This window comes from Manis javanica, chromosome 11 (assembly GCF_040802235.1).
Source record: "Manis javanica isolate MJ-LG chromosome 11, MJ_LKY, whole genome shotgun sequence".
Classification (NCBI taxonomy): Eukaryota; Metazoa; Chordata; class Mammalia; order Pholidota; family Manidae; genus Manis; species Manis javanica.
This window is the reverse complement of record NC_133166.1, coordinates 118998885-119026826: the sequence shown is the minus strand read 5'-3', so window position 1 is coordinate 119026826 and position 27942 is coordinate 118998885. Positions and strand designations below refer to the sequence as shown.

The following is a 27942-nucleotide window of genomic DNA, read 5'->3' as shown; positions in this document are numbered from 1 at the left end:
CAAATCCACGGGAGCCACAGTGCATGTAACTCATCAGTTTATTATGGCCGTTAATTATACAGACACACCGGCAATCGTTCATCCAGTTCAGAAGCACTCAAACCAGCAGAGTCCATTAGTGATTTCTCTTTATAAATAACTCATGAGAAACAAGCCCAATTGGCAAGGAACTGACAGCATTAACGGAGCGTCTCATCACGCACGCCCGCTGACGGCATGCAGGCCGGGGAGGGGGCAGGCACCGGAAGGTGGACTCTCCTCTTTGACCCCCAGCACCCCAGGCCCACCAGATGCTGGGCACCCAAGTAGCAGACATTTCAAGGCACAAATGACCTCCTAACCAATAGCAGCTCCAGATCTGCTCTTGAGACCTGGGTCACATCTGGACCAACCAAGTTAATGCTCTGTTCATCACACCCCCTTTGGTCTATTGTCATTTTTATTACTGAATATACTAGAAATCCCCAATGTGCTTGGGGGCCTCACGTGGCACTGAGTCACAATCCCTGGCCTTTACATTCTGAAGATGAGAGAGATGCAAAGAAAGGGACTCCAGTATAGTGATGGTGTCTGAGAAAGCACCATTTGGAGAGTTACTGTTAGGGTATCTTCTGATGTCCGTCTTAGGAGGAATACTAGGGTGAAGGAAAGTTGTATCACAGGAGCCTGAGGAAGGAGCTGAGGTGAATGAGATTCAAGGCACTAAAGGGGTGGACGGAGGGGGTGGGCCTCAAGGGTCAACTGGAAGTGGAGGGCCCCAGAAAAGGGGGGTAGCTGGCAGCAACGTGGTCCTCCACTCCTAAATGAGCCCTGATGTGACCTCAACCTCCTGGACCAGAGCTCTTCCCTCCCCTCCAGCCAGGGGTCCCAGGCTCCCCCCAATGTCCAAACAGCACAAGCAAGGTCTGGGGTCCACCTTCATGATCCCCAGCCTTCTCTCTGTGCTGGCTCTGCTGCTGTCATTCAAACCAGCACACAGGACAAGCTTATCTGACATCAGCCTACCAAAGTTCGATTATGGCTGAAAAATCATGAAGTGTGTTTCCCAACTGTTCTCTCTCCCTGATCCAACCTGGCCATGGTGGGTGGGACAGGCCGTCCCTGAGTGGGCCTCAGACAAAGAGCTGCATCCCTTGACATGGGCACCACGTCAAATATGCCAAATCCCAGAGGAGAGGGAGGGGGTGAGCAGGGGCCAGAGACCCGGTCACCTTGCAGCCAAGATAACTCTGCATTTGGTTCAAATGTCTGTGAGTGCTGGTCCAGGTAGATGTCCACGAACACTCACCGCCGCTCACACAGACACCCTGCCTGGCTAATACTGGAAAAGCCAAAGCCGGTCACCGGAAGGAGGCCAGTAAGCACTGTGACCGTGTGTGCGGCCAAGCCAGTGACACTGTCCGTTGCCTTCCCCACCAGCATGCTCCCAGCCAGGCTCCCAAGGCCATCCAGTGTTGACCCAAGACCCCCCAGAGTGCCAAGTCCAATTCCAATTTAACCTTCAGCCTCAGTGGTTGGCGGGCAAAAGGCTGTAGTGCAGGTGGAAGTAGGGAAGGACCAAGGGCCTTGTGTCTAGTATCCCGGCCAGACAGGACCCTGAGGCGGTGGAAACCCATACGGAGGGGCAGGGCCAGGGGCATAGGGCGGCTGACGGGGTCCTGAGGGCTGGGGGTGGCCTGGGAAGCTCGGGGGCTGGGGCTGAGTTGGGTAGGGAGGTCTTCCTCCAGTTGAGAGGTAGGGGGGCTGCTGCTGAGGATACCCAGGACTTGGGGTCCGGCCCCGCGGCAAGGGGTACCCAGGGCCAGAGGCACCAGTGGGGGCCAGAGGATAGCCAGGACGGGACGGTGGGCTCCTCTGCGGGGACCAGGAGTAGCCCACAGCAGCCCTGGGTCCTGGCTGGGCTGACGGGTAAGGGGGGCCCAAAGGGCCGCTGTAGGAAAAGGAGGGCTGGGCCACCACCGGGAAGGGCGCCGGCTGGAGCATGCCTTGGGCAGTGGGGCCCGTGGGCATGCTGGGAGTCAGGCTGTAGGGCAAAGGGTAGGGCGGCATTGCTGATGGGGGCAGCGGCGGGGGCGGCGGGGGCTGCTCATCGGCCACCGGGGGTGTCACCTGGGGGGCTGGGCGAGCAGGGAGCGGTGGGGGCGGTGGGCGGGAAGGAGGGGTGTCACCAGCCGGCTCCAGGGAAACCCTGGGCTTCCTCATCACATCCTGGAGCTTCTCCACACGGACCCGGCGCAAATGGGACAGCATCCTCATGGAGGAAAAGTTCTCAAGAAATGTCTCCAAGGGCACCTCGCCCTCCAGGAACTTCTCAGCCATGGTCTGGAAGACAAGGTCCAGTGACAATGGAGGCCTCTTAGGATCAAGGCTACACATTCCCCTGAGTCAAAGGTCAGCTGTGGCCTCCAACCTCAGCCCACCTCAGATGCTCCCTACCTTCTCTGGTCCCCATTTGGGAATTTCTCTTTACGGCCCTTATCAGTGCTGACACACTATACATGTGCTCGTTGGTTTACTGTCTGTCTCCCTCACCAGAATGTCAGCTCCCAGGGAGCAGCCACTCTCTGTTGTGTCCACCGCTGTCCCCCACCGCTGCCACTGGGCCAGGCTCACAGTGGTGCCCCCATAAATGAAGAATAACTGAACACCAGCTATTCAGCTGCTAGTGTGGGCCAGTCCAGGGTCTGCAAAAACCCAGAAGCCTCTCTCACCCACAGCACGGAGAAGTGGAGACAACGCATCTGCCCAGAGACTGAAGAGATGCCAGAGGGAAGCAGAAGAGAGAGATCGGGCAGGCCACATGAAAGGAGGTGCTGGGGGCCTGGCTGCAGTCCTCAGGGGCACCTTCTGCACCACACTCCCCTCCAGGTCCTGTGACCCTGCCATCAGCCACCTATTTCTGTTTCATCCCAAGTCTGGCTCCCTGTCGTCTGCATCAAGGGCCTGCACTGGGACTGAAGGTATCGTTCATCTTTGCCATTGCCTAAAGCACCCCGGTCCCACCTGGCAGACACTGCAGGGTACACAGGCTCCAGCCAGGGGCTGACACTACTCACGGAGGAGGGGTGTCAACAGTCATCTCACCTCAGATTCTTCTTCAATCTTCATGCCTTCAATCTGCAGAAGGTCTAACAAGGTCTCTGGCTGCAGGGCCGCAGAAAATTTCTCTGGGAGGGAGGACAGAAAGGTCGACATTTCGAAAGTGTCTTTCGATTCAGTGTGGGAGGCTATGGTTTTCACAAAGGCTCTCAAAGTCCTCTGTGCACTCTGAGGCCCAGATACTGCCCTGGAGTCTGCTGTGGAGCCCCTTGCAGTCCAGTCCCTTGGGGCACCGTCCTGAGCAGGGGGCTGTTCCACGCCCAGCCTGGACCTTGGCTAGCCAGCCTCCCCGACACGAGCCTGGGAGGCAAGGACTAAGGCTTCAGACTTCAACCCTGGTTGCCACTCAGGGAAGTCACTTTAACTGTCTGAGCACCAAGCTTCTTCACTCCCAAGACCAGGACAACCCCTCCCACCTCACAGATGGCTGGTCAGGGACTCAGAGAGCCTGGATCAGCTCTGTAAGGCACAGACACTGAGCTGGCGAAGTTGCCAGCAATAGTGAGAGATGCAAGCTCTCTGGATCAAATCCCAAGTCCACCTCTATCTAGTGGTATAACCCCGGCAAGTTCTTGAACTCTGAGCCTCATTTTGCTCATCTATGAAATGAGAACAGCAGCAGCACCTGTTAGACGCCTGCTGTGAAAAAATGTATGTAAAGCGCCCAGCACAGGGCTGGACATGGTGACCCACAGCAGCTGCTGGCCCTTCCTGCCCTTGGAGGGGCCTCTATTCCTCCGTCCTACTCCAGCAGCGACCCCCAGTCCAGCCTTGAACGGGGACCCTGAGTTAACACAGGAGCCCCTACCCAGCTGTGCCTTCTGCTCCTGGCACCGCTCCACGAGCTTCCGAAGCTCCTGGTACTTGTCTGAGAGGTTGGAACGGCTGATCTCCAAAGGACCTTGGAACTCCAAATTCCGCTCCGCCAGGCTCCGGTTGGTGGCCAGGGCCATCTCCCGTTCCAGCTGCAGGTCCTGGACCTAAAAGACAGGATACTTGACCAAAAGAACGACCACTGCTCACCTCATAGCAGACAGGACCAGGGGTTTCTGGAACTCACAGCTCACCATGGGGAACCAGGTAAGACTCAGCCCTCAACTAGAGTCAGTGGACCTGGGCTCAAACTCTGAGCAAAACACTCCAACCCAGGATTCCACTGAATCTTTAACCCAACAGACCATGTGGTGGATACACAGGAGAAATGGCACTGATAGTTGACAGCTTGCCTGAGGCCAGCTGATGAACAGGAGCCAGGCCCATCACAGGCTGTGCAGAGCTCCAGGGGGAGAGACAATTTACACAAGACAGTCAGAGGTTTTCCACAAGGGCAGGGACTGAAAGTCCCAACTACTTATCCCCATGGTTCAGAGTCAAGGGACTGACTCCAAGGAGGACTAAGGTGGCCCAGCCAGACCCCAGGCTGGACATGCAATGAGACCCCAAAATAAAGTTCACTCCGAGGGATGAGAAAGCCAGTGCCAGAGGTGGAGTCTGCAATTTGTGCTCCAGACTGGAAAAAAGGGACACTACAGCTACCTTCCTCCCACAGGTGTGGCTGCTAGAGCCCCTGACCTGCAAGCTGCCCCCATCGGGCTCTCTGGTTTGCTACCGCAAACACCCTCTTTAGCCCCTCAGCAAGCAGTGACTCAGGGATGCTGATGCTCATTTTCATTAGCCCTGAAAGCTTTTCTTTACTTGGGTGGCTGATACAGAATGGGTGGCCTAAAGCCCTCTGCTCAGCTGTCCCCTAGGGGCCCACAGGTCCTCAGGTACTCCTACGTGTCCATGGTATTTCCCTGGGTCTTCACCAATAAATCTCTATCATTTCCCCCTAAGCCTGTCCTATCCATTTCTGCCCACTCTCCCCACATATTTCTGTTAGGGATTTGCAGTAAAAGGTCAGTAAGGCAGTTCTCAAACCCCACCCAAAAGAGCTCGCCGCCACCATTCACACTCTATGTGAAACATCCTCTCCAACTCTTTCCTCCAGGCAGTGTGCCCATCCCAGTGAGCAGCTCCCTCTCCTCCCAGCCCCACGGGGCCTAAGTGTGTTTTACCACGGATGCCTAGGCCAAGGGGCCTGAGTCTAGGTCGCATGCACCACTTGGCTTCCCCCTTTACCTCGAGAGTGTTTTTCCCCTCAGAGGATTCAAATCAGTTAGCCAGACGTGGCTGCACGACTAACCGCGTTTTGTCCAAGAGGGTGTTTCCGCTTACACTTCCTGTGATCCTATCAGCCAGCTCAGCCCGGACCTCAGCTAATTATCATTACTTCAAGGCTCACTCCCCCGTTTCGCACACTTCAGAGCAGACCTCAGAACTGCCCCAACACTGTGCTCAGGCAGACTCTAGAAGCGCTCGGTGCTTACTTAGTATGTGACAGGCAAATGGAAGATGAAGGAGAGCAGACCTGCTCTGTGCCCAGCACTGCCAACTCAGAGCCAGACCCTGGCAGAGCTCCTGGCCTAATTAGCTATTTGAGCCCGCCTTGGAGATTCACTGACACAGGCTTTGCCTCCCATCCTCGCTGAACGAGTTCAGGAGGCAGGGCGGGCCACACTGCGTCCCCACACCTCTCCTCACACCCGCCCCCTACTCTGTCCCCTCCTACCCCAGCAAAGATTGCTCATTTGGGAAGAGGGGCAGGTGTGGGCAGGGTGGCACGAGCACCAGCAAGACAGGAGCAAAGGACTTCATCCTTGCTGTGCGCCCCTTACAGAAATCCGGGGAGGCAGAGGCAGGGAGATGCTGCATGGGATGGCTTCCTTTTCCCGGGGGAACATATTGTGATTCATAGAAGAACCATACCATACTTGTCTACTAGTGAAAATACAAACATTGCAAATGCTGATCAAACGAGCTTAGCATCATTTGCGTTTATGTCTCTCCGTAGCATCAGGGGCAGGAGGCAGCAGCTTCCAGGGCCGTGACCGTGGCCACATCTGGTCGTCTGACTTCTCCTGCTTTGCAGGGGCATCACAGGGTTAAGGAGATAGGGAGGGAGGGCAGGGAAAGCCCTTTATAAGGTGTAAAGCTCTGTACATTCAAAAGGGTTACTCCTGTGAGGACTGGGATTAGGAGCGGAGACAATCAGGTGCCAGTTATGACAGGAAACGGGACCACACAGGAGAGGAGCCGACCTCCAGCCTAAGAGTGGCTCCTCCTGGAGATGCAGAGCCAGACAAGGCCCTTGGGGAAAGGCAGCTATGAACAGCCGGAGTGCTTTTAGAAACTGCCTCCAAATTCAGGCTGGAACAACAGTGTGGGGACTCCCAGGGCATCCAGGTCCCTGGGAGACACCAGGAGCCCAAGCTCACGCAGGGGCCCTGGACTCCCTGGCACCGCCCCCTAGGACTCCCTGAGGGCCCTGGACCTGGACTGAGACCTCAGAGGCTCCTCTGGCTGAGTCCAAACGAGGCTGAAGGCCACACAAAAAGGAGACGAACTTGGCCCCAGTGTCTTGAAGAAGGGCCTCAGTCCCATCTGCTGCGCCCAGGCCAGCCTGCCTCTACCTCGGGGGACTCCTGGGCCAGCCGGTCGATGGCTTCTGGGTCATTCTGCATCTTCTCCAGCTCCTCCAGGGTCTTGTCCTTCAGCGTCTCCATCTTTCCCTGGGAACACAGAATGGCACTAAAGTGAGGGAGGTGCGACTGGGGGAAGGGGCCCTTGAGCCCACATATATTATCTGTCAAAGACAAACTAGTGGTTCCCAAAGATGCTTCCACACAACAGGGAGGCTCAAGGAGGGCCATGGGGTCCCATCGAGCACACTCTGGCCACCCTGCACAAGGAGCCAGTCTACCAAACCATGAAGCAGGATACGTGGAAGCACCAGGCAGCCAGAAGCAAAACCATGATTCGTGATGGCGCTAGATGAGGCTCCCCAGGGAGCAGACAGAAAGGCAGGAGGAGAGAGCCAGGCAGGGAGGGACAGAGGCTAGATCTGGTGGAGGCCGCCCACAAGCCCTGAGGCCAGCATGCCCTCTGGGAGGTGTCTACTTGTCTGAACAGAAATACACCCTGCCTTCCACATGGGGGCTTTGAGGGCGTCACCATCACAGGCTCAAGCACCTTGCTGCCTATGTGTTCAGTGCACCGACAACTGGGGTTTCCCTCAGTTTTCTCTCTGCAGAGGCAGCCCTCCCTCCCCACGTGCCTCAGAAATGGGCTCTCACGTGTGGGTCCTCTTTGGAGAAGAACAAAAAGTCACCAAATTGGCCCCTATGGCAATCAGAGGAAAGAAAACTGACCAACCCAAGTGTCCCCTTTCATCCTCTCCCTCTGTTGCTCTGCCCAGAGGGCCATGGATCGTCTGTATGACAGAGGGGTCCCGGCCAGGTGGAGGAGCCCCAGGGGCTGCGCAGAGGAAGCACACACGTCCAGGATTTGCGTCCCTCCTGCTGACAGGATCTTCGGTATCTTTTCTCGATGCGAGTCTTACAGTCTTAATACAGGTTCTTCTCATTACAAAGGTTATGTTAGTTTTCCGAAGATCCCAACACTACAGAATCTGGACTCCCCCCGCCCCCTGCACCAGCACTCAGCTCGAGGGAGCCAGAGCCGGCAACCAGGCCAAGGAGGCATTCTGGGATCAGGAACCAGAGTTACAGCTGTGTGGCCGGAAGCAACCTTCCCCGGGTCTCAGTTTCCCCATCCGTAGTAAGATGGGAACAGCACCTCCTAGGGCCATCCAAAGATGAAAGGAGAAACTGATAAACAATGACCACACTCCCACTGGCTAGGAAAGGCCTGGTTTAGTCCTCATGCTCCAGGACAGCTACTAATGGTGCCCTTTTCATGTTCAAGAGAGCCCATTTCAACAATAAATTACATGGTCACCCTACTGATAAAGAGCTATCCTAACAGTCACCACCACCACCTGTTACCTCCTGAGGGTTGGACGTAGCCCCCAGCCTCTAAGGCAATGAACGCCAAGCTTGGGTAGGGTGCACACCTGAACCTCTGGGAAATGCAGGTGCCCAAGCCCCAGCTTCAGCTTCACAGCTCTGGGTCGGGAGGCTAGACCAGGGCCCGGGAATCCAGAATCTCTCCTGGAGAGGCTGATGCAGCCAATCCCAGGCCAGATGCTAAGAAAGATGATGGCTCCTTGCTAGTCATGTTGACAACAGAGGCCACCAGTTTTTTAATGGACACCACAGAACATGTTTTGTGTGTGTAGCCTCTCCTAATCCTGCAAGGTAGCAGCAATCACCCCAGTTATACATGGGGATCAGGGAAGTCAGCAAGCAGGGGAGTCAGAATTCAAACCTGCACTAGTCCACACCTCACCCTGCTGGTCTAAAAGCTGGGGAGAGAAGGGCAACAGCAGGCTGAACAGGCCCCGAGAAGGAGAACTTCCCAGGCACGCTGCCTTTCCGTAGCAAACTCTGCTGAGCAGGACCAGCAGAACAACATTCTGGAGATTTGAAACAAGTCAGGGCCATGGGCTTGGTCAGAAAGACCTAGTCTGAGTCCAGGCCCTGCCACAGCAGAGGGACCTCACACAAGGTACAATGAGATAACCAGGCAAAGCACTGGCCTAGAACGAACACTGGAGAGAGACTCCAGCACCACCAAATCACTTACGATCACAAATGCCTCCAGGATGGCCCAGGTGAGGACCTGCTGAGGCCCAGCCCCCCACCACACAGGGTGCCTGCTCCTCCCATGGTCAGGGCTAAGCACAGACACGCTGCTCGCCCAAGGATGGAGGCTGCCTGAGGCAGCCGGCTGACCACACATGGGCACACCTGCGAAGGCCTCAGCAGGTCCAGGACCCCTCCCACCCTCAGGGAGCTTTGGGGCCCACCAAGACAGCCCTGAGCAGAGCTACGGCTCTCTGGGGTGTGTACCTGCACTCCTCAACCGCTTACCATGGGACCGTCGCCCGCCATGCCCAGCAAGTCCCCACCTGATGTGGCATGCTCACACAGCAGATGACCACTTCTTGGTCTCAGGACGCCTTTCATTCCTTACATGACTGAGGAACCCAAAGAGTTTCATTTATGTGGATTTTAGCTTTCGACATTTACCACATTAGAAATTAAAAGCAAGAAATTTTTAAATATAAGAATACACAAGCCCCATATTCCATTAGCCACTCGAATGACAACATGATCTTGTGCCATATACCCTCTGAAAAACTCCACTGTATATTCACTCAAGAAAGAGGGGAAAGGAAATGTTTTAGATTATGAAAATCATTCTCACCTTATGGACAGCCTAAAAGGGTCTCAGGAACACACTTTGAGAACCACTGGCCTAGCAGTTAGGAGAGTGGACTCTGTGGAGCCTGGGCTATGAATCCCTCTCTGCCACTTAGTAGCACTGTGCCTTAGTTTCCCCATCTGTTAGAACAGCTGTGCCTGGAAGACAGTGAGCACTACATTAAGTATCTGCCATTACTGGGGCCCTCCCAGCCCCCATACAGGTGAGCACAGCTATTACCCTCCTCACAGAGAGGCAGGTGAGGTAACCTGTACAAGGCTGTACAGCTAGGGAGCAACCCAAACAGTCCAGGGGCTTCTCACCCGGTGCATCAGAATCACCCGAGTCCCTGCTTAAAGACAGAGTCCTAAATCTTCCTCCAGACCTAGAACTTCAGAATCACCAGGGTTTTAATTTGCAATGAAGTTCTCATTTTAACTAAGCTCGTTTTCATCTGCTGTCTTACTTTCCCCTTCCTCCAGTGCTCAGGAACTCAGGCAAGCACAGCCTCATCTGAGACAGGAAAAGCAAAGAACCCGGTAGAGGAAAAGATCTAGCGACCAGTCCGTGCAGAGGCAGGATGGGAATGCAGGGGCTCAGTCCCCCTGCCACCATGCTGTTCCTCCTGAATGTCAGCAAGGACCCCGCATGAACTTTTCAGTGCCTGTGGCTCGGCTCATGAAGGTACAGTGGGACGGAGCATACATGGCAGGGGTCTTTCACGCAAGGATTTAAGGTCCAGACTTGCAGTCCACAAAGAGCATCACCAGGTGAGACAGGGTCAGAGGCAGCCACCACAGTATGAAGACCAACCAGCAGAACACGGAGGCTATAGCTCTGGGCAAGAGAGCCCAAGCGGTGCCCACTCTACAGGGAGGGTCAGACGAAGGGCACACCTGCTGTACAGGCAGGCTTCTGGCAGACCAGGAGACCCCCTGGTAGTCCAAGTCAGGATAAGGCTCGGGGCGGGGTGGTCTGGGCCAGGCCCTATACCCAGAGGGCACTGGGAGCTTACTGGGCAGCAGGCACTGCTGCAGGACCCACCCTATAGCTAACCCAGAGGACTGGCTTCCCTGACCAGCTTGCCTTCACAAGCCACTTTTTTTTTCCCAAGAAAGAGAAATGTTTTGATAGAGGAAAGTCACCAAAACAAAATCTTTGTAAAACATTCAAGTATTTCACATTTTGAATTGTTTTCTCACCGAGGCTGACGAAAGCGTATTACAGATTTCTATGCAGACCTTGTGTGTATGTCCATCCTTCTGGAACTTAAGGTGGGTGTTTGACGGACGAGTTTGTGAAAGCAAAGTTTCCAAGCCCCCAACCCACAGGCTTGAAGGACCCAGGTCTCACAAAGGGGAGACTGATGCTGCGAAAGGCTGCATAAGCCGGCTCCTGCTTTCACAGGGGGTGTGACAGCGCCAAGGATGAAACTTGTCATCAAAGTTTGGTAAAAAGTGACTGTATATATTTAGCAAGAAAGGAAACTTTCCTTGGTTAAATAAATAATGGTGGACAATAAAGAAATAAATAAGTGAGCTCCCCAGATAATTCTGGGGTGTGCTGAAGGGTGACATTACACACAGCCCCCTTAGAGCCAGTCCCCTCCAACGACCATCCCAAATGATAATCTTCCTCTGGAATCTAATGTCCTACACCTGGCTGTGTACGATGGCCTTGAACTCCCTATGGCAAAATCCCTGTAACATCTACTCAGTGACCTGAAAATAATCGCATTACCCTTTTAGACAGCAAGAATTCTCCCCCAAGTGGCCCATCATCTCCCTGGCATCAGCCCCCCCTGATCCCTAGCTGGGAAGGATGTGCTTCTGTGTGGGGAGGTGCGGCCCCTCCGCCAGGTCACCACCAACCTACCTCAGTCCGATCACAGGAACAGGAGCCAGGCGTTCTAGCTGCCAGCTCTGATGACTATCTCTGTCACTCCCTAGTTGGGAAACATGACCACTCCCAAATTCAGAAAAGAAACATCTTAGTCCCATGGTCATAAATAGCCTCGCTCCTGCGTCAATTCCCTTTCACTGCGGGTTTCAAAACAGGTCACGGCATTTTAAATGCCTCAAGAACTGGGGCCCTCCCAGGTCTTTGTACAGACAGGCCAGCCCCCATTAGAAGGAACTCTCAAGGTCTTCTTGCATATCCGATGGCCTCCAAACTACTGGAAATGAACCTCCTTCCACACAACAGGGCTCAGCTAAGAAGGAATTGGCTAAGGGGGGGTGCAAGCTGATGTGCTTTTCTTCTAATTGTACCTATTCAGGTTTCTATTCGACATCTCTCTTCAATCTACCATGCCCATTGCACAAGCGATGAAAACAAGGCACAGGGGCATAAAACTAGCCTGTGGTGACAAAAGGGGACACCCAACCCAGAAGCCCTGACCCTAGCCTGCTGCTCCTCCCCCTGGGCTCCACCCCCAGCCTCCTCTCACACCGCCTCCTCACAGGGCACTGCTGGCACGTGGGACCACTGCACATGCCCACTTCTTCAGGAATGACATGTGCTCAGGATCCCACATTCAGAGTCTTTTTAGGGACTCAATTTTCCCAACTTGTAAAATGGGCCCTGATGGTCACATGGCTCCTTTCTTCAGAGAGCAAAATCATTTGCAAACTCTTCCATTAATTTATATAATTAATTCCAATAAGTAAAGTGAACACAAGGCTAATTACCCCAACTTCAGAAATGAAATGAAGCCCAGAAACAGTAAGGACATTGCCCAAGGTCCTGTAAGTTGTTGGGGTTGAACCCCTGGGGCCGAGTCCCCTTGCATCCCTGGTGTTTTAACTCTAAGAGCACTTGCACCCTGCCTGCTCTGCTCGTCACAGGCAGAGGTTAGTTTAGTCAGAAGGCCAACCAAGATGCAGAGATTACAAGCCCAGCAAGCACGCTGATCATCAGCGCTCCTGCCAGGTGCCTGCCCCCGGGAGGGAGGCAGCCCAATCCCCAGGCTGTCCATGCAGGCTGGTGCAGTCATCAGTCATGTGGGATTTGTCGCGGCACCACTCACCTTTCAGAAGGCATAAAGACAGCCTCTGCCTCTCAGAGCCACTCACTGAGGCTGAAAGCAGCAACTCCTCTGGGTCCCTAATTTGGGAAAGGAGGGGAGAACAGGACAATATTTTTCCCACAGCCAGAGAGCAGGTACCCTAAAGCCCGGGCACCCACTGCCAGCAGTGTTCTGCCTCCCAGTCACCCTGTGTGTCAGAAAAATCCAAACCAGTCCTTCTCAAAGTGGCCACAGCTACCAAGGATGTCACAATGCAAGGGGTTACTAAGAAGTTATTTGGGGACCCAGAGTCCATAGGCTTTGTGTCCTGAGAGACCAACAAGTCCAATTACCTCACCCCTCAGTACCTGCATGGTGACCCAGACCCCCTTCCACTTACCAAGCTGCCCAGGAGGATACTGGGTACTGCCCGGGTGGGGTCTGGAGTCTGCTGTTTGGGTGGAAGGGACGGGAGGAAGAGACAAGCCCCTCGAAGGTAGGGAGAATGTCTCGTTTACCTGTATCTTCCCTGTGCCTGGCACACTGCACACAGATAGCTCCCAGTCACATTTGCAGAAAAATGGACAGAGGTGGGGATGGAGAGAACAAGTCCATCAGCTACTGGATGAGTCATGCAAGACGTGGGGATGCAGGGAGAGGACTTCTACTTGTTCACGCCCTCACTCATTTCTCCACGCCTTTCCTAAACAGACATTTACTGAGCAATTATTACATGCCAAGAACTGAAAAGGACCCCATATATAGGGAAGAAGGATATACGGGCACAGAGAAATATAAATATTTATTATAATTTATTATATAATAAACACAGCTAGACACAGCCTTGACATATAAAAAACTGATGCTCTCAACACAAGAAAACAACCCAATAAAAAAATGAGCAGAGGACCTGAATAGACACTTTTCAAAAGAGGACACACAGACGGCCAACAGGCACGTGAAAAAATGCTCCACATCACTTATCATCAGGGAAATGCAAATCAAAACCACAATGAGATATCATCTCACACAAGTCAGAATGGCCACTATCCAAAAGACAAGAAATAACAAATGCTGGCAAGGATGTGGAGAAACAGGAACCCTCCTACACTGTTGGTGGGAATGTAAATTGGTGCAGCCACATGGAAAGCACTATGGAGGTTCCTCAAAAACTAAAATTAGAAATGCTATACAACCCAGTAATTTCAGGAAATTACCCAAAGAAAACAAAATCTCTGATTTGAAAAGATATGAACTGAGAAGTGACTGGTGGTTAGCACTGAGAAGTTGGGATAGGTGTATGGGTAAAACAGGTGAAGGGGATAAGAAGGCACAAAATCTCAATCATAATATAAATTAGTCACGGGGATTAAAGTATAGCATAGAGAGTATAGTCAATGGTTCTACAACATCTTTCTAAGTTGACAGATAGTAACTAGTTGGGGCGAGCATTTAATAATGTACATAACTGTCCAATCGCTATGTTGTATACTTAAAACTAATATAATGTTGTATATCAACTATACTTCAATTTTTTAAAATCCCAGATGGAAAAAAATTTTTAAATAAACAAACAAATGATTTTAAAAAAAGAAAAAAAATGGATGCTAACTCTCCCCGAAGTCTATTTGGTTTTTAAAAGCCAAACACTTCACAGCAAATCATGGTGAGTACAGGTGAGAGGAAGGTCCCAGAGGAGTAAGGAGAGGAAAGGGGGACAGTTCTCAGGCACTGGATTCAAGAAGCCCACCAAGGCCTCACTGCAGGGGCACCTGTGCTGCGCCCAGTCAGTGGAGCAGGTAACGGGAGGGCCCTCCTGGGAGCCACAGTGCATCAGCAAGCCAGGGATGGGAGAAGAGGGCTCGTGAGCATGCAGTGGCTACACGCATCACAGGCACAGCCAGACCTCTTTTGGAAGGTGGTGCCATGGACTCAAAGGAGACCAGACTGAGGATGGGGTGGGACAGCAGCATATGCGCTGATCTGTGTTCCTCCACCAAGAGGAGAAAATGTCGCTGCTTCCTCACTTACAATCTCAAAGAAGGAAAAAAGCTTTCTTTCCTTTTCTTTTTTGTTTTGTCTTGCTTTGTTTCTTCTGCACTTTCACCACCAGAGGTCACAAACTCGGGCACCTCCAGGGGCCAGGCCAGCACGTGGGAGGCCAAGCCCTGGGCAGGGATCAGGTCTGCCTGGGGAACACAGGTTCCACCCAGCTTGGGCACCTCCTGTAGGCGGGAGGGCAGCCCAGCTTTGCCAGACCAGCCAGTTCTCCAGGGAGACCCAGAGCTATGTGACATCTCCCCATTTTTAAACTTCAGTAGCCAGTTCAAAGTTGTAAAAAAACCACTGGCTGGGCTGTGGCTTGTAATCTGAAATCAATGCGGTCTCCTCCATCAAAGATGCGTGCTGACAGATTCCCAAGAAAAGGAGGGAGGGCAGAGGGCGAGCACAAGAGGTATTTCCCAAAGGTCCTGGAGCACTCCTGCTGCCACAAAGCACTGGGCATGGGGGCTGACAAAGCTGGGGGAGCACCAGCCAGAACCCAGGAGGCAGGCTTCCAGGGGAGCCCTGGGCCCACGCAGTCCACACACCAGGATGGAGGTAGAGGAAGCTCTGGCCATTGGCCTTTGCTGTTCACACCTTTTGTCTCAACTTCTTTCCACTACCTTCTATGCTGCCTAAATCGATCTCACATGCTTCAAACATGGGGAATACAATTCAGTGGAAGACAGCGAACCTGAAAGCAAATTAAGTACACCCCAGTGGATTCTGGCTGGGCGCTGTGGCGGGAGGGGGGCTACAGAATGAGGCTGTGGAGACGGGATGCTGGGAAGGGTTCATGCTCGGGGCAGCCTTCTAGAGCTGTCCTTAACAGAGGAAAATAAGCAACACATGGATGGCATTGCTCAGTGAGGGTCTCTGCCAAGACTGTTCAGCTCTAAAACATACTTTCAACTGACATCAGATCCTTTGTGAGGATAAACTTGAAAGGAAAAAAAAGAGCAAAGATGGAAAGCAAAGTGCATCATTTTCTAAGCATAAGGGTGCACAGATGAGACTAAGGTGCGCAGTGTTAGAGATGGCTTGCTGTGTCCCCCATAAATGGTTGTTATTACTGATCTTTCAACTTGACTCCTGAAGAACAGAGCCTGCTTATGTTCAGAACTCAGCAGGATGCTGTCCTCAGCAAGTACCAGTGTGGTAACTATTCTCCTTTACCAGAACTCAGGATAAAGGACAGACTCCTTGGCTGACTGCACAGGGCCCTGGAGCCCCAAATCACCCACTGGCACCAAAGTCTCTGTCCAAAGTCAATGCCAGCTCCCCCCGACAGAATGCAAAGGAGGAAAGCACAGAATCTGGGGACAGATGCCCTGTGTTTGCACTCCAGCGCTATAGCTCTTCAGCTGTGTGACTTTGATCAAGCTCCTTGACCTCAGTTTTCTTATCTGTAAAATGGGCACCAGGATGATATAATCCTACCTGGGGGGGTCTTGTGCCTCAGGTGAGCTAATGGCTCTGAGAGGGCTTTGCAAGCTCCTGAGCAGTCAACAAATAATAATTATTCTGCCTCTTGGGGATACTAAGGGCAATTCCTGATACCCCGGGACTGAATATTTATTGAGCCAAGCAAAACGAGGCTATTATTGAATCGTATACCACAGCACTGCACCTGATCAGGCACGTCTGTTTTCCCAGCTCTACCTGGGAGATAAAGCACTGGCTCCAGTCACTCCCCACTCCCCGTTACCAGACAACACTTACTCGCCAGCTTCTCCGGACCTGAAATCACACTGCAAAGAGAGTCCTGAAGGCCTTCCAGCTCGTGTCAATTTTCCACATCCACCTATAGCAGCATTAAGAAGTCGTTACCACAGCAACCTGCACAGCTCAGTCCACCCATGTTATTCCGAATTGGCCCCATCCCAACCCTCACGTCAAAAACACCTGCAGTTGCCTTAGAAACCTTCTCAATCCTTCTGCTTGATGAGAAAATACTTGTTGACCTGATCTAGTTTCTTTTCCCCAAATGATTCCAGCCATGCACCCAAGTATCAGACTGTTAGTCGCCTGACTTCCCACAGGAGTTAATGAAAAAACAATGAAACCATCATGAGCTTTTCACCTGGCTGAAAGTACCAGCAAACTGAACCCCGCCTCAATTTGAGAAGTTGGCATATAAGGCCCAAAAGGGAAACTTTTTAAGTTTTCACTCTTTCTAAGGAATTTCTAGGCTGGGGTTGCAGATCCCACCCCCAACTAACGCTAAGTAGTTAAGACTGTGAGAAGGGCAGCAGAGAGGTCAGGGCTTTAGAGCCAAACATTCCTGGATTTAAGTTTTCTAGCTATATGACCTTGGGCAAATTATTCAGCCTTTCTAATTCTGTTTCTCCATGGTAAAACATAGCTAATTCTATCAACATCCTGGGATTGTTGTAAGGATTTAATGAGAATTAAACAAGACAACCTCTGGAGGTGCTAGAAAACCACCACGCAGGTGCTCAGCAGTCTCTTCACACACCCTGTTGTAAATGCTGCCTGACAACCTGGCCAAGAAGCACTCAGCTAGGCTCCGGGGGCGGGGTGGGGGTGGGGGTAGAGGTCCCAGGGGAAGCAGAAGGTGAGGCTTTTGGAAGTGGGCTGCAAACCAAACTGCACAAAGGTCCTGAAATGTAAGTGTGCCCATACGTCTACAGGGGAGATCTACAACCTCTCAGGGCAAGGCTTCTGGAAGGAGATGGTCATCGTTACATAAATATTTACATAATGACAACCACTCCTCAGATCTACTGAATAACTCCATCGGACCCCCTTTACCCAGAGGAAGGTCCAGGAATGACAAGGGCATTTACTGTGCCAAATGGGGGTCCAGGGCACTCAGGACTGACAGAAGCCTTCGCTAAACAGACCTCCCCACTCCATAGGCTAGTGGCCTGGCTGGGGTACCCCATCCAGCAGAGAGCAACCTGCAGAGCTGGGACGGCTGGCTGCTTCCTTTGCTTTGATGACCCGGCCTGTCCCCTGAAGGGGCTCTCCCAAGCCTGTGAATCTTGCCTCTCACAAAGCCCACATCTCCACTCAACCTCATGCCTCACCTTTCTCTCCCCCCAAACCGGATTCTCCTCCCTACCTCCATTTACCCTGGTGACCTCTGCTTCTCACCCTCACTTCCAGTCCCCTAAGCCATCTCAGACATGTAGACATCCCTCAACTCCATCCGACTGCCAGGTTTTTTCTAGTCATTGTTCCAAATCCTTCTAATCCAGGCACCTCTGGATTAATTAAAAAAAAAAACAAACTGCTTCCAGTTCCCTCCTCCTTCCCTAAAGCCTGTCATCTCTTCCTTCCCTCCCTTCCTCCCCCTCCCAGCTCCCCAGCCCACTCCTCAGCCAACCTGTCCAGACATGCTGGGCTGCCTCCATCCTCTTCTCCCACCTGCCTGGTGCTCCATTCCCGTTGTTTTCCTAAACTTCTCCAACTTTTCTTTACAGGAGAACATGTTGGCTTTTTTTCCAGATAAAAGAAACACTACCCCAAGCCCCCAGGACACAGAGGCCAAGCTCTGGGTGACGGGGTTGGAGGGAGACCTACTCTCCCAGCTCAACCTCCCCCTAGGCCTCAAGGGGGCCTCCAAGTCACCTTCCCAGAACGTGGCCTGAAAACTGCTGCTCTAACCCTCGCCTCTGCTGCCCCCAACCCTCCCTGCCACCCATTCCCCAGCCTGCTCCTCCACCCCTTTCAGCTGTGGTGTCTCCCCACCCGCAAAAAGAGGTAGGTGGGGAGGGCTCTGTGTGGTGGTACTTGCAGAGCACCCCAGGAGGGCAGGGTGATCAAGTCCTTGGGAGATGGGCAAGGAAGGCAGCCCAGAAGGGCGACCATGTGAAGAACAGGCAGGCTTCATTAGGCTGGAGAGGGCTCAGGGCAGAAGAGCAAAGGCAGGGTGGCAGGGCAGGGGACTCCTTCACAGCAGGAGTCAGAGCAGGCTTTAGCACTTCCCACTCAGTCCCCTCTAAGCCACACCATCCCAGAGGCAAAATGGATGGTGACAGTCCCCAGAGAGAACGTACAGAGCGCTGTTGTAGGGGCTCTACATGCAGCAGCTCACGTGACCCTCCTAAAGGGCTTTCAGCACTGTATATCCTTGGATTCTCCTCAGTTTTCAGATGAGAAAACTAGGTCAAAGAGAAGTCTCATGCCTGCCCACAACCTCACAATGAAGACATGGAGAGCCCAAACTTCACCCAAGGCAGTCTGGCTCCGGGGCTGCACCTCAGTCAAATCCATGGCCATGGAACATAGTCCAGCTCTGGGAACAAACTTAATAGACGGTTATTATTACTGATCTTTCAACTTGACTCCTGAAGAACAGAGCCTGCTTATGTTCAGAACTCAGCAGGATGCTGTCCTCAGCAAGTACCAGTGTGGTAACTACTCTCCTTTACCAGAACTCAGGATAAAGGACAGACTCCTTGGTTGACTGCACAGGGCCCTGGAGCCCCAAACCACCCTCTGGCACCAAGAGCAGGGCCTCCTTCTGACCTCAGCCCTGCAGGGGAAGCCCAGTGATTAAAGGCTCAGAGTCCAGAAGGCAGACAGCCCTGCACTCTCAGTCACTGCTGACCAGAGAGCTTGGGAAGGTTACTTATCTCTCCACATCTCATATCTTCTATAAGAGGGGGCTTTTGTAAGGATAAAATGAGGTGGGGCCTGGGAAGTCTAATGCCCAGCTCAACAAATGGTCATGATTTTCATCACTGTGGCTGAGCTCACACACTCAGCCCATTCCCTCTGCAACTCCAGTACTGCCCATGTGGACTTGGCAGAGAGAGAGCTGAAGATTCCTCCAGAGACACCATCAGTCAACAGTGGCCTAACTTCAATGGCTGGATAACTCAGATCTTCAGCATTCAGCTTCAATCAATATGACGGCCAAGACGTTCTTGAAACTTCCTGACAGTAAAATACAACACAGCTCCTTAGAGAACTCTTCCCTCTCTGGCCCATGCTTCTGGCTTGAAAAGAAAACCAATCGAAACTACTTCACACCAAACTTCCACTTGTTTCTCCTTCATCCCAACTGCTCAGAAAGGACCTCAGTCTTCAGTGGTCAGTCTCCACCCCACCCCATACTTTCTAACCTGCGCAGAGCAAGCTGAGCGAGCAGATCCAATCATCCCTTTAGGAAGGATCAAAGTTAAGGTTAAGGCAGAGACACACTCAGGACAAACACTCAACAGTCTGTAAGAGGTCACTCGAGGTGTGTCTGTTCAGAGTCCAAGGTGATGAGACTCCCTGTTCTTGCTGACTTGGAGCCACCTACGCTGGTAGGGAGTAGAGTAACTGTAGACCCTAGCCCTACCGGGGATGTCTGGCAACAGTGTAGCTGCAGAAAAAGAGAAGCCAGCCAGAGCCTCCTCATATCTGCTCTTGACTCAGGCAGGAGTCTGCAAAGGCCATTACCAAACAGGCAAAGGGTGGCAACACCATTTCAGCAGCTGCCCTGAGCTCTGGACTCATGCTTGTGCAGCGTATCTACTCTGAGCCAGCCTCTCCAGCCATCTTCCACATACCCCAGAAATCTCTAGAGAACAGTCAATCAGAGTGCTCACATCCCTCCTAAAAACTTTCCATAGCTCCCCAGTGCTTTGGTATTACATTGAAAATCTTGTGTTCCCTGGTGTGACATACAGAGCCCTGTATCAGCTGCCCCCAATCTCCCTTTCCAGCGAGATCTCCCTCGACTCCCTGACAGGCTATCCCACCTCTTCCTGTTCTACCTACTAGTCCCAGAACAAACATGCTTTCAATCACTTGAAATATTGTGCATCCATATAAAGATCCACACAGCAGAGACCCTGCCCTCAAGGAGTTCCCGGCTGTGCCGCCCTGCCTTTACTCTTGCCATTCCCTTTGCCTGGAAAACTCTTTCCTACACCTTCTCCAGCTTGAAAATGCCTGCCCACCCTTCAAATGTCAATTCCTCTGGGAAGGGTTCCTTGCTCCTTTCTCAGAGACTTCACCCTGCCCTCCCATGGTACTCTGGAAGTACCACCTAGCACTGTTTATACAGGAATCTTCCTCTGGCAAGAAAGTGAGTTCCCCAAGGGCCCAGCCCATGTCCTGCTCTTGTCTCTACCCAGCAGCCAGGTCAATGCACAGACACAAGGCACTCGATGACTGCCCACTGAAAAGGGACCTCCACTCTTGGCCAACATAAGAGAACAGGGACCATATTTACTCCCTTGCCTCAAACAACCAAAAAAAACAGACAAAATAAATGGAACAACAGTTTCCAGACATTGGACATCAAGCAGCATAGGAGATTGAGTCCTGAGAAGGAAAAACGAAATAAGCTCTACAACTGCCTGCACTTACTGCCTAGGGAGAGTTTCTAGGCCATGGCACAGGGAATGGGTACACAGGCGGAGCCCAACAGTCTCTCCAAGTGGGGGAGAGGGAGTTGGGCATCCAGGGAGGCAAACGCAGCCACACTTCACAGGACCAAAGACCAGGGGGGAGAAGGTATGCAAAGAGAGAATTCTGGAAACCTCAGAGGATCCCCCTCCAGTGTTCAGCTGAGTGCTGACAGTATGGGTCAGGATTGGAGGGAACAATCCGTGGACCTCAAATTGAGCCAAGAATAACTAGTGTCCCCACCAGCCAGAGTGGAAAAACCTCGTAACTCATACATCAGTAGAGCGCTGAAGAGAATTTGCCTTGATAGTGGGGAAAAATTAACCCTGGTCTAAAGACTGTTCTGATCCCAGTTAACAAAGCTTTAAGACAAGTTGTTAAGAGATCAAAGTGTTTCCAAGTAACTTAACAGCGTCCCAAAACAAAGCCAAGAATATTTATAGAAATACAAAAATACCCAGGGTAAAATTCACAACTGACATCCAATCAGACATTACCAGACATACAAAGAAGCAAAAAACGTAATCCATGAAGGAAAAAAATCAATCGGTAGAAACAGACTCATAAATATAGATTAACAAAATTAGCAGGACATTAAGATGGTCACTACAGCCATATTCTGCATGTTCAAGAAGATAAAGGGAAGATTGAGCTTGTTAAGTAGAGACATGGAAAATATTTTTTTAAATACCCAAATCAAATGTTTAGAGATGGAAACTACAATGTCTGAGACAAAAAAGTAAGCCAGATAGAAACAACAGCAGATTAGACACTACAAAAGAAAAGATCAGTGAACTTGAAGAAATAGCAATAGAAACTATCCTCAACAAATCACAAAGAGAAACAAAGACTGGGGGGAAAAACAGAGCATTGAAGAGCTGTGGATCAACTTCAAGCATTTTAATACACAGATAACTGGAATCCCCAAAGGAGAGAAAGAAACGAGAATAGAGAACATATCTGAAGATTTACTGACTGAAATCAAATTTGATAAAAACTATAAACCTACAGATCCCAAAAACTCAGTTAACCCCCCACACAAGAAACATGAAGGAAACTACACCAAGGCATGTTATAATTAAATTGTTTAAAACTAATGATAAAAGAAAAACAGCCAGAAGGATAAAAGACACATTAAAAACAGAATAAAAAGAATGACAGCCAGAAGAAACTGGAACATCTTAAAATGTTGAAAGAAAAGCAGTCAACCTAGAGTTCTGTATCTAAGGAAAATATCATTCAAAAACTTAGGCAAAATAAACACTTTCTCAAAAGCTGAATAAATTCATCAGCAATAGAAACGTGCTGTAAGAAATGTTAAGGAAAGTCAAGTCAGAGGAATGGGAAACAAAATGGAAATCTGGATCTACACAGAGAAATGAAGAGAACCAGAAATGATAAACATGTAAGTATAAGAGAGCTTTTCTTTTCTTTTTTATTATTATTTTTTTATTAAGGTGTAATTGATATACACTCTTATGAAGGTTCCACATGAAAAAACAATGTGGTTACTATATTTTCCCATACTATCAAGTCCCCACTCATACACCAACGCAGTCACTGTCCATCAATGCAGCAAGATGCCACAAATCCACTATGTGCCTTCTCTGTGCTACACTGTTCTCCCCGTGACCCCCACACCATGTGTACTAAACATAATACCCCTCAATCCCTTTCTCCCTCCCTCCCCACTCACCCTCCCACACCCCTCCCCTTTGGTAACCACTAGTTCATTCTTGGAGTGAGAGTTTTTCTTTTTAGTCACTTTACAAAATTGACTATTTAAGGCAAAAATAATAAGAATGTGTTGTGGGATTTATGACATATGTAGAAGTGAAACGTGTGACAAAAGCAGTACAAAGTGCAGGAGGGGGGAAATGGAAGTATGCTATTGTAAGGTTCTTATACTATATGTAAAAATGGTATAATATCACGTGACGATAGACTCTGACAAGTTAGAAGTGTATACTGGAAGGAAGCACAAAAAAAAGTTATACTGATAAATAACAAAGGAAACAAAAGGGAATCATGAAAATTACTCAGTCCCAAAGAGGTCACGAAAAAAGGATAATGGGAAGAGCAAGCCTGGGTAGACTGAAAACAAACAGCAAGATGATAGACTTAAACCCAACTATATTAATAATTGTATTAAAATATAAATGGGCTTCCCAATTCAAAGGTAGAGATTGTAAGACTGGATTTTACAAAATGCAAAACTCATCTATATCCTGCCTATGAGAAACCCACTTCCAAAATAAAGACAAATAGTGTAAAATTAAAAGGATGTATAGAGATACACCATGCTAACACTAATTTTGTAATCCCTACGAATTTTTAATTGTGGTAAAACATACATAAAATTTACTCTTAACCATTTTTAAGTGTAGTTTTGTGACATTAACGTACATTCACATCTGTACAATCATTGCCACCATCCAGAACCTTTTCATCTTCCCAAATGAAACTCTCTGTCCATTAAACACTAACTCCCCATTCTTCCCAACTCCCAACCCCCGCCAACCACCATTCTTCTTTCTGTTTCTATGGATTAACTACTCTAGGAACCTTATGTAAGAGGAATCATGTAATATTTGTCCTTTTGTGACAGATCGCTTCACTTGGCATCATTTCTTCAAGTTTCATCCATATTGCATCATGTGTCAAAACTTCCCTTCTTTTTAAAGCTGAATAATATTCTATGGCATGCATGCACCACATTTGCTTATCCATTCATCTGTCAATGGACACTTGGGTTGCTTCCACCTTTTGGCTAGTGTGAATAATGCTGCCATGAACGCTGGTATACAAATATCTGCTTAAGTCTCTGCTTATACTTCTTTAGGGCATATACCCAGAATTAGAGTTGCTGGATCAAATGGTAATTCCATGTTCAATTTTTTCTTTTTTTGATGAATTATCATACTGTTTTCCACAGCAACTGAACATTTTTACATTCCCACCAGCAATAAATAAGGGTTCTAATTTTTCCACAGCCTTGCCAACACTTGTGGTTAACAGCCATCCTAAAGGCATGAAATGTATCTCACTGTCATTTTTATTTACATTTCCCTAGTGACCAGTGATATTGAATATCTTCACATGCTTATTGGTCATTTGTATATCTTCTTGGGAGAACTGTCTACTCAAGTCCTGTGCATGTTTTCATCAGGTTGTTTTATTGTTCAACTGTAGGAGTTTTTTTCATATGTTCTGGATATTAATTCACTAACACTAATGTTTTAAAAGCTAGATTGGTTATATTACTATGAGACAAACTAGATTTCAGAGCAAAGAATATTACCAGGGCTTAAAAAGGTCATTTCATAATAAAGGCAGGCAATCCATCAAAGGAACACAATACTCCAAAATGCTTCTATGTACTTAATAACACAGTTTCAAAACACATGAAGCAAACACTGATAAACCTACAGGGAGAAATGGACAAATCCGTAATTATAGTGAGAGGTTTCAATGCCCTCTTTCAATAAATGATAGAAAAAGTAGGTAGAAGAACAGTAAGGAGATAGAACACCTCTAGAACTCTCCACCCAATAGCAAAAAACATATTCTTCTCAAGTGCTCACAGAATATTTACCAAGGTGAGTAGTCCATATCCTGGGCCATAAAACAAGTCTCAGGAACCTAAAACAATTCAAATCATACAAAGTACATTCCCTGTTTACAAAGAAATTAAATTAGAAATCAATATTTACTGGACAGCAAGGGAATGATGTAATACAATAACGCTGACTCTGCCTCTTTCACTACTTAAAATCTTGCCAAAGATAGAGCAGCTAAATTAGCAATGGAACTAAATGTACTTACATGTCTTCAATGCTAGGCATTCCTGACCTGGGTTATCTGTTTGATATTCATGATTGGGTTTCTCCTTTTCTCTCCTCTCTGGCTCATCCTGAGCCCCAGGCGCCCCACCTGTCAGCACCAGCTAAACCACGACAAACCTGTTTAGTATTTGCTCAAGTCTTTTACATAAACCAATGAACAGGAAGAGCAATGCAGTGGAGGGAGCACCTGCTCAGTAAACATGCCTTTGAAAGTCCCAAAAGTCTCTCAGAGACCGTGGCCATTACAGCGTTTGCTTCTGTTATGAGGCCCTTATCCTGGACCAAATCTGAATCTTCTGAAAACTCCAGACCCGAACAGAAACTAACAGAATTTCCCAACTACAGAGATCCAAATGGTTTAAAACAAAGTCTTCAATGACTGATAACGTCAGTCTGGAAAAACCCTACTTGTACTGGCCAACAGTGCCTGGAGATGATTCACATGGCTAGTTACCTCAGCGCCCTTTTAGCAGCAGATTTCTATCAGATTAGCAAATTTCACAGCAATGGGCAAAAAGAAAACAAGAATCCTTAGAAACAGTTTCTGTTCCAAGCTCAGCAAGTTTACAAACTCCTTGAAGGCAGTGCTTCCCAACTTGCCTTAAATTAGAATCACCCAGGACCGGTGTTAAAAATAGATTCCTGGGACCCCTCCACACACAGTCTAAGCAAAAATCTCCAGAGGTGTGCTCTGTATTTTTAACAAGCATCACAGATGATTCCTAAGATCCAGCAAGTACATCAGCTTTGAAATGAAGAGTAAAGGGTTAACAATCCCAGCTCAGTCCCTTTCTGGCTTGTGACCCTCGCCAAATTATCTAACAACTCGACAACTCAATTTTCATCTGTAAAATAGGATCCCCACCTGCCTTGGAGTGTTCTCAGAATTCAGAAGTTCAAAAAGCCCCTAAAACAGTGCCAAGAACACAGAGCAGCCAAGCAAGAAATCAGAAGCTGCCCATATGAAGAAGTCACAATGAAAATTTTCTACCTAATGGAAATTACAAAGGCACCAATCCAGCTTTCCAATAATCTAGGAAAAAAGCTTTTCTGGGCTCTGTTACTGCCAAGAACAAAGGCTCTTACTTCAGTGGCCAGTATTTGCACCCCAAATTCTCACTTCCATCTGAACCAGAGTCTCAGGCCTGGGCAGGGATGTAGCTTTGCACAACAGGCAAAGAGAGTCTTTCCTTCTCCAATCCCTCCGACACCATCACCTCCAGCTCTAGTGCTGAAAGTCCCAGACCTGCGAGTCGGGGGACAGCATCTTGGGTGCACCAGCAGGAAATGGAATGCAGTGGACGGGGTCTGAGTCAGCAACAGGATTACTGGGACACTGCTGAAGTCAAGGGAAGTGAAGTTTCTAGAGCTAAAGGTGGACGTTCCTGGGGTGAGGGAGCCCAGGAAGCACTGAGCCGCTTCAAGGGCTGAAAAAACCTGACGGGTAGAGTCAACTCTGCCAGTAACTCACAACAGTCCCACGTAACTCTCTCCCCCATCCATGAAGTGGGAAAATAAGCACCTCACTGGCCGTGAAGAACCAGGCATACTGCATACATTATGTGTGTGTGTGTGTGTGTATACACATGTGTATAGATTTGTATGTATATGTGTGTATATATATATGTGTGTGTATACACACACACACACACACACCACTGACTTCTGTACCCAGGAGGAACCAGGCACATACTGGAGATGAACACACACATACATAAACACACACACCAATGCCCTTTGTACCCTGCAGGTCCCAGGGTAGTCTGGTCAGTGATGCTGGGTGGTCCAAGACTGGGTCCAGAAAAAAGGTAAGAACAGAGACAAGGCTGAAAGCCCCATCCTCTCACTGGCCGGGGGAAAGGGCACAGGCCAGGGAAGCAAAGACCAGAGTCCCTTCCTCCCTTCTGTGCACCGACGTCCCCCGTGCCCTCGGGCAACTCTGATCCCACTCTTAACGCCTGTTATTCATCTATACAGTGGGCACACTGGCTCAAACGTTACTAGAATTGTGACCAGCAAGATGCTCACACTTGGCGTGGCGGCTGGAAGGTGGCGGGGAGGGGGTGGGGCAGGCATGAAAGGGATACCTGTGGGTCAGCGCAGCCCACCCGCTTCCACTGCGAGGGTCAGAGGCGCCGGCCGCGGCGGCAGTCACGCGCCCCTCGCGCCCAATCACCGGCCTCTGCCTGAGGGAGGCGGGCAGGCGGGGGCGAGCCGGGAGCCACTGGCAGCACCACCCCTATCGCCGTCCTCGCTCCTCCCCGGGTCCTGCTCACCTGCCCCGCGCTCGCCGCCGCAGCCGCTACCTCCGCGGGTTAACCCACAGCCCGCGCCCACACTTCCGGGTCCGTGAGGCCCGCCCCCTCCCGCCGGATGTGACTCTCCTCCGACGCCCGCGGCTGGAGCGGGGCCCACGCCACTCGTCCCGCACCACGTTAGGCGTCCCGCGGGCCTGAGTCACCCCGCACCTTCTCCCCGACACGCACACTCGCGGACACCCAGAACCATACCCACGGGAGTGCCCCCAAGATCCCACCCGCGCGCGGTGGACGCCCGGCCCCGCCCCAGAAGGGACACCGCCCATTGGGCGGAGACCAGGCCTCCATGAGCGAGTGCGCCTGCGCGGGTTTCCTGGCTTCTCTGGCGCGCGAGGGAGCGTTTGTTGTTTAACGCGGCTGGGCTGAGGCGAAGCTGATCAGAGTTGTCCTAAAGGGGACCCAGGGGTCACGACTGGAATCCTAGCATCTAGGGGATACTCTGGATGGTCTGAGCTCATATGCCATCAAAACCCACTTCCGCAACCCCGTTTGGCCCCAGGACTTACACAGAGCTAAGTGTCAGTCAGCTGGCAAGCAGCAGTGCCCATCAGTCTGGGGCTGACAGGTGGGCTCCTCAAAACAGATCCGAGTAGTTTTCCCCAAAGCAGCCAGCTTCTCAAGGTCCTAAGTTACACTTTCAGCCCATTCTGTGTGGGTGCTGCTTTAAAAATTACAGACGTGCTCATACATCCCCACTTGCCCAGAATCACGGGGCTGATGACCCGTGAAGCAGGGCCCTTTCGCTAGCACTCCCTCCTCTGGACAGCTTGTACTGAACAACCAGGCCTGGATGGGAATCCCACTGCCTGTTGTGCTTCTCAGCAGCGTCCATAACTGCAGCTTTGTAAAAATGGGACTCCAGGAGGAGAGTGTCAACTGAAATCAACCCAATCGTTATATTTTAAAAAGATAAGTCTAGTCATAGTCTTACTGAGGGCCTCGGCCCAAGAACCGCCCATCAGTTGCTCTGATAAACTGCTCCAAAGCCCATTTGCTTGGAGATATCTAAATTTTTTTTTTATTTTAAAATTTAATTTTAAAATTATACCCC

General features: G+C 50.3%; 1 protein-coding gene across 22 annotated transcripts; it reads right to left on the bottom strand.

The window, feature by feature from the left end:
• Window positions 1–20: 20 nt before the first annotated feature.
• Window positions 21–27526, bottom strand: VPS37C (VPS37C subunit of ESCRT-I). 22 transcript variants are annotated; one of them, XM_073217694.1, is made up of 8 exons: window positions 26850–27099; window positions 16079–16160; window positions 12714–13016; window positions 12335–12411; window positions 6612–6710; window positions 3908–4079; window positions 3085–3167; window positions 21–2322 (listed from the first exon to the last, which is right to left on the bottom strand). In XM_073217694.1, the coding sequence occupies exons 5-8, from the start codon at window positions 6702–6704 to the stop codon at window positions 1573–1575; spliced, it is 1098 nt and encodes a 365-aa protein (XP_073073795.1). In that variant the 5' UTR covers window positions 6705–6710; window positions 12335–12411; window positions 12714–13016; window positions 16079–16160; window positions 26850–27099; the 3' UTR covers window positions 21–1572. The 22 variants fall into 22 exon arrangements, with proteins under 22 accessions (XP_073073795.1, XP_073073797.1, XP_073073796.1 ...); XM_073217696.1 differs by having other exon boundaries at window positions 12832–13016; XM_073217695.1 differs by having other exon boundaries at window positions 26661–26861.
• Window positions 27527–27942: the final 416 nt, after the last annotated feature.

Excerpts from the sequence above, each read along its gene's own strand:
- VPS37C (XM_073217705.1), bottom strand. The coding sequence starts at position 6,704 with ATGGAGACGCTGAAGGACAAGACCCTGGAGGAGCTGGAGAAGATGCAG. Across the intron at positions 3,168-3,907 it reads GGAGCAGAAGGCACAGCTGG|AGAAATTTTCTGCGGCCCTG; the intron begins GTAGGGGCTCCT and ends CCTCCCTCCCAG. Across the intron at positions 2,323-3,084 it reads AGATTGAAGAAGAATCTGAG|ACCATGGCTGAGAAGTTCCT; the intron begins GTGAGATGACTG and ends CTTGTCTTCCAG.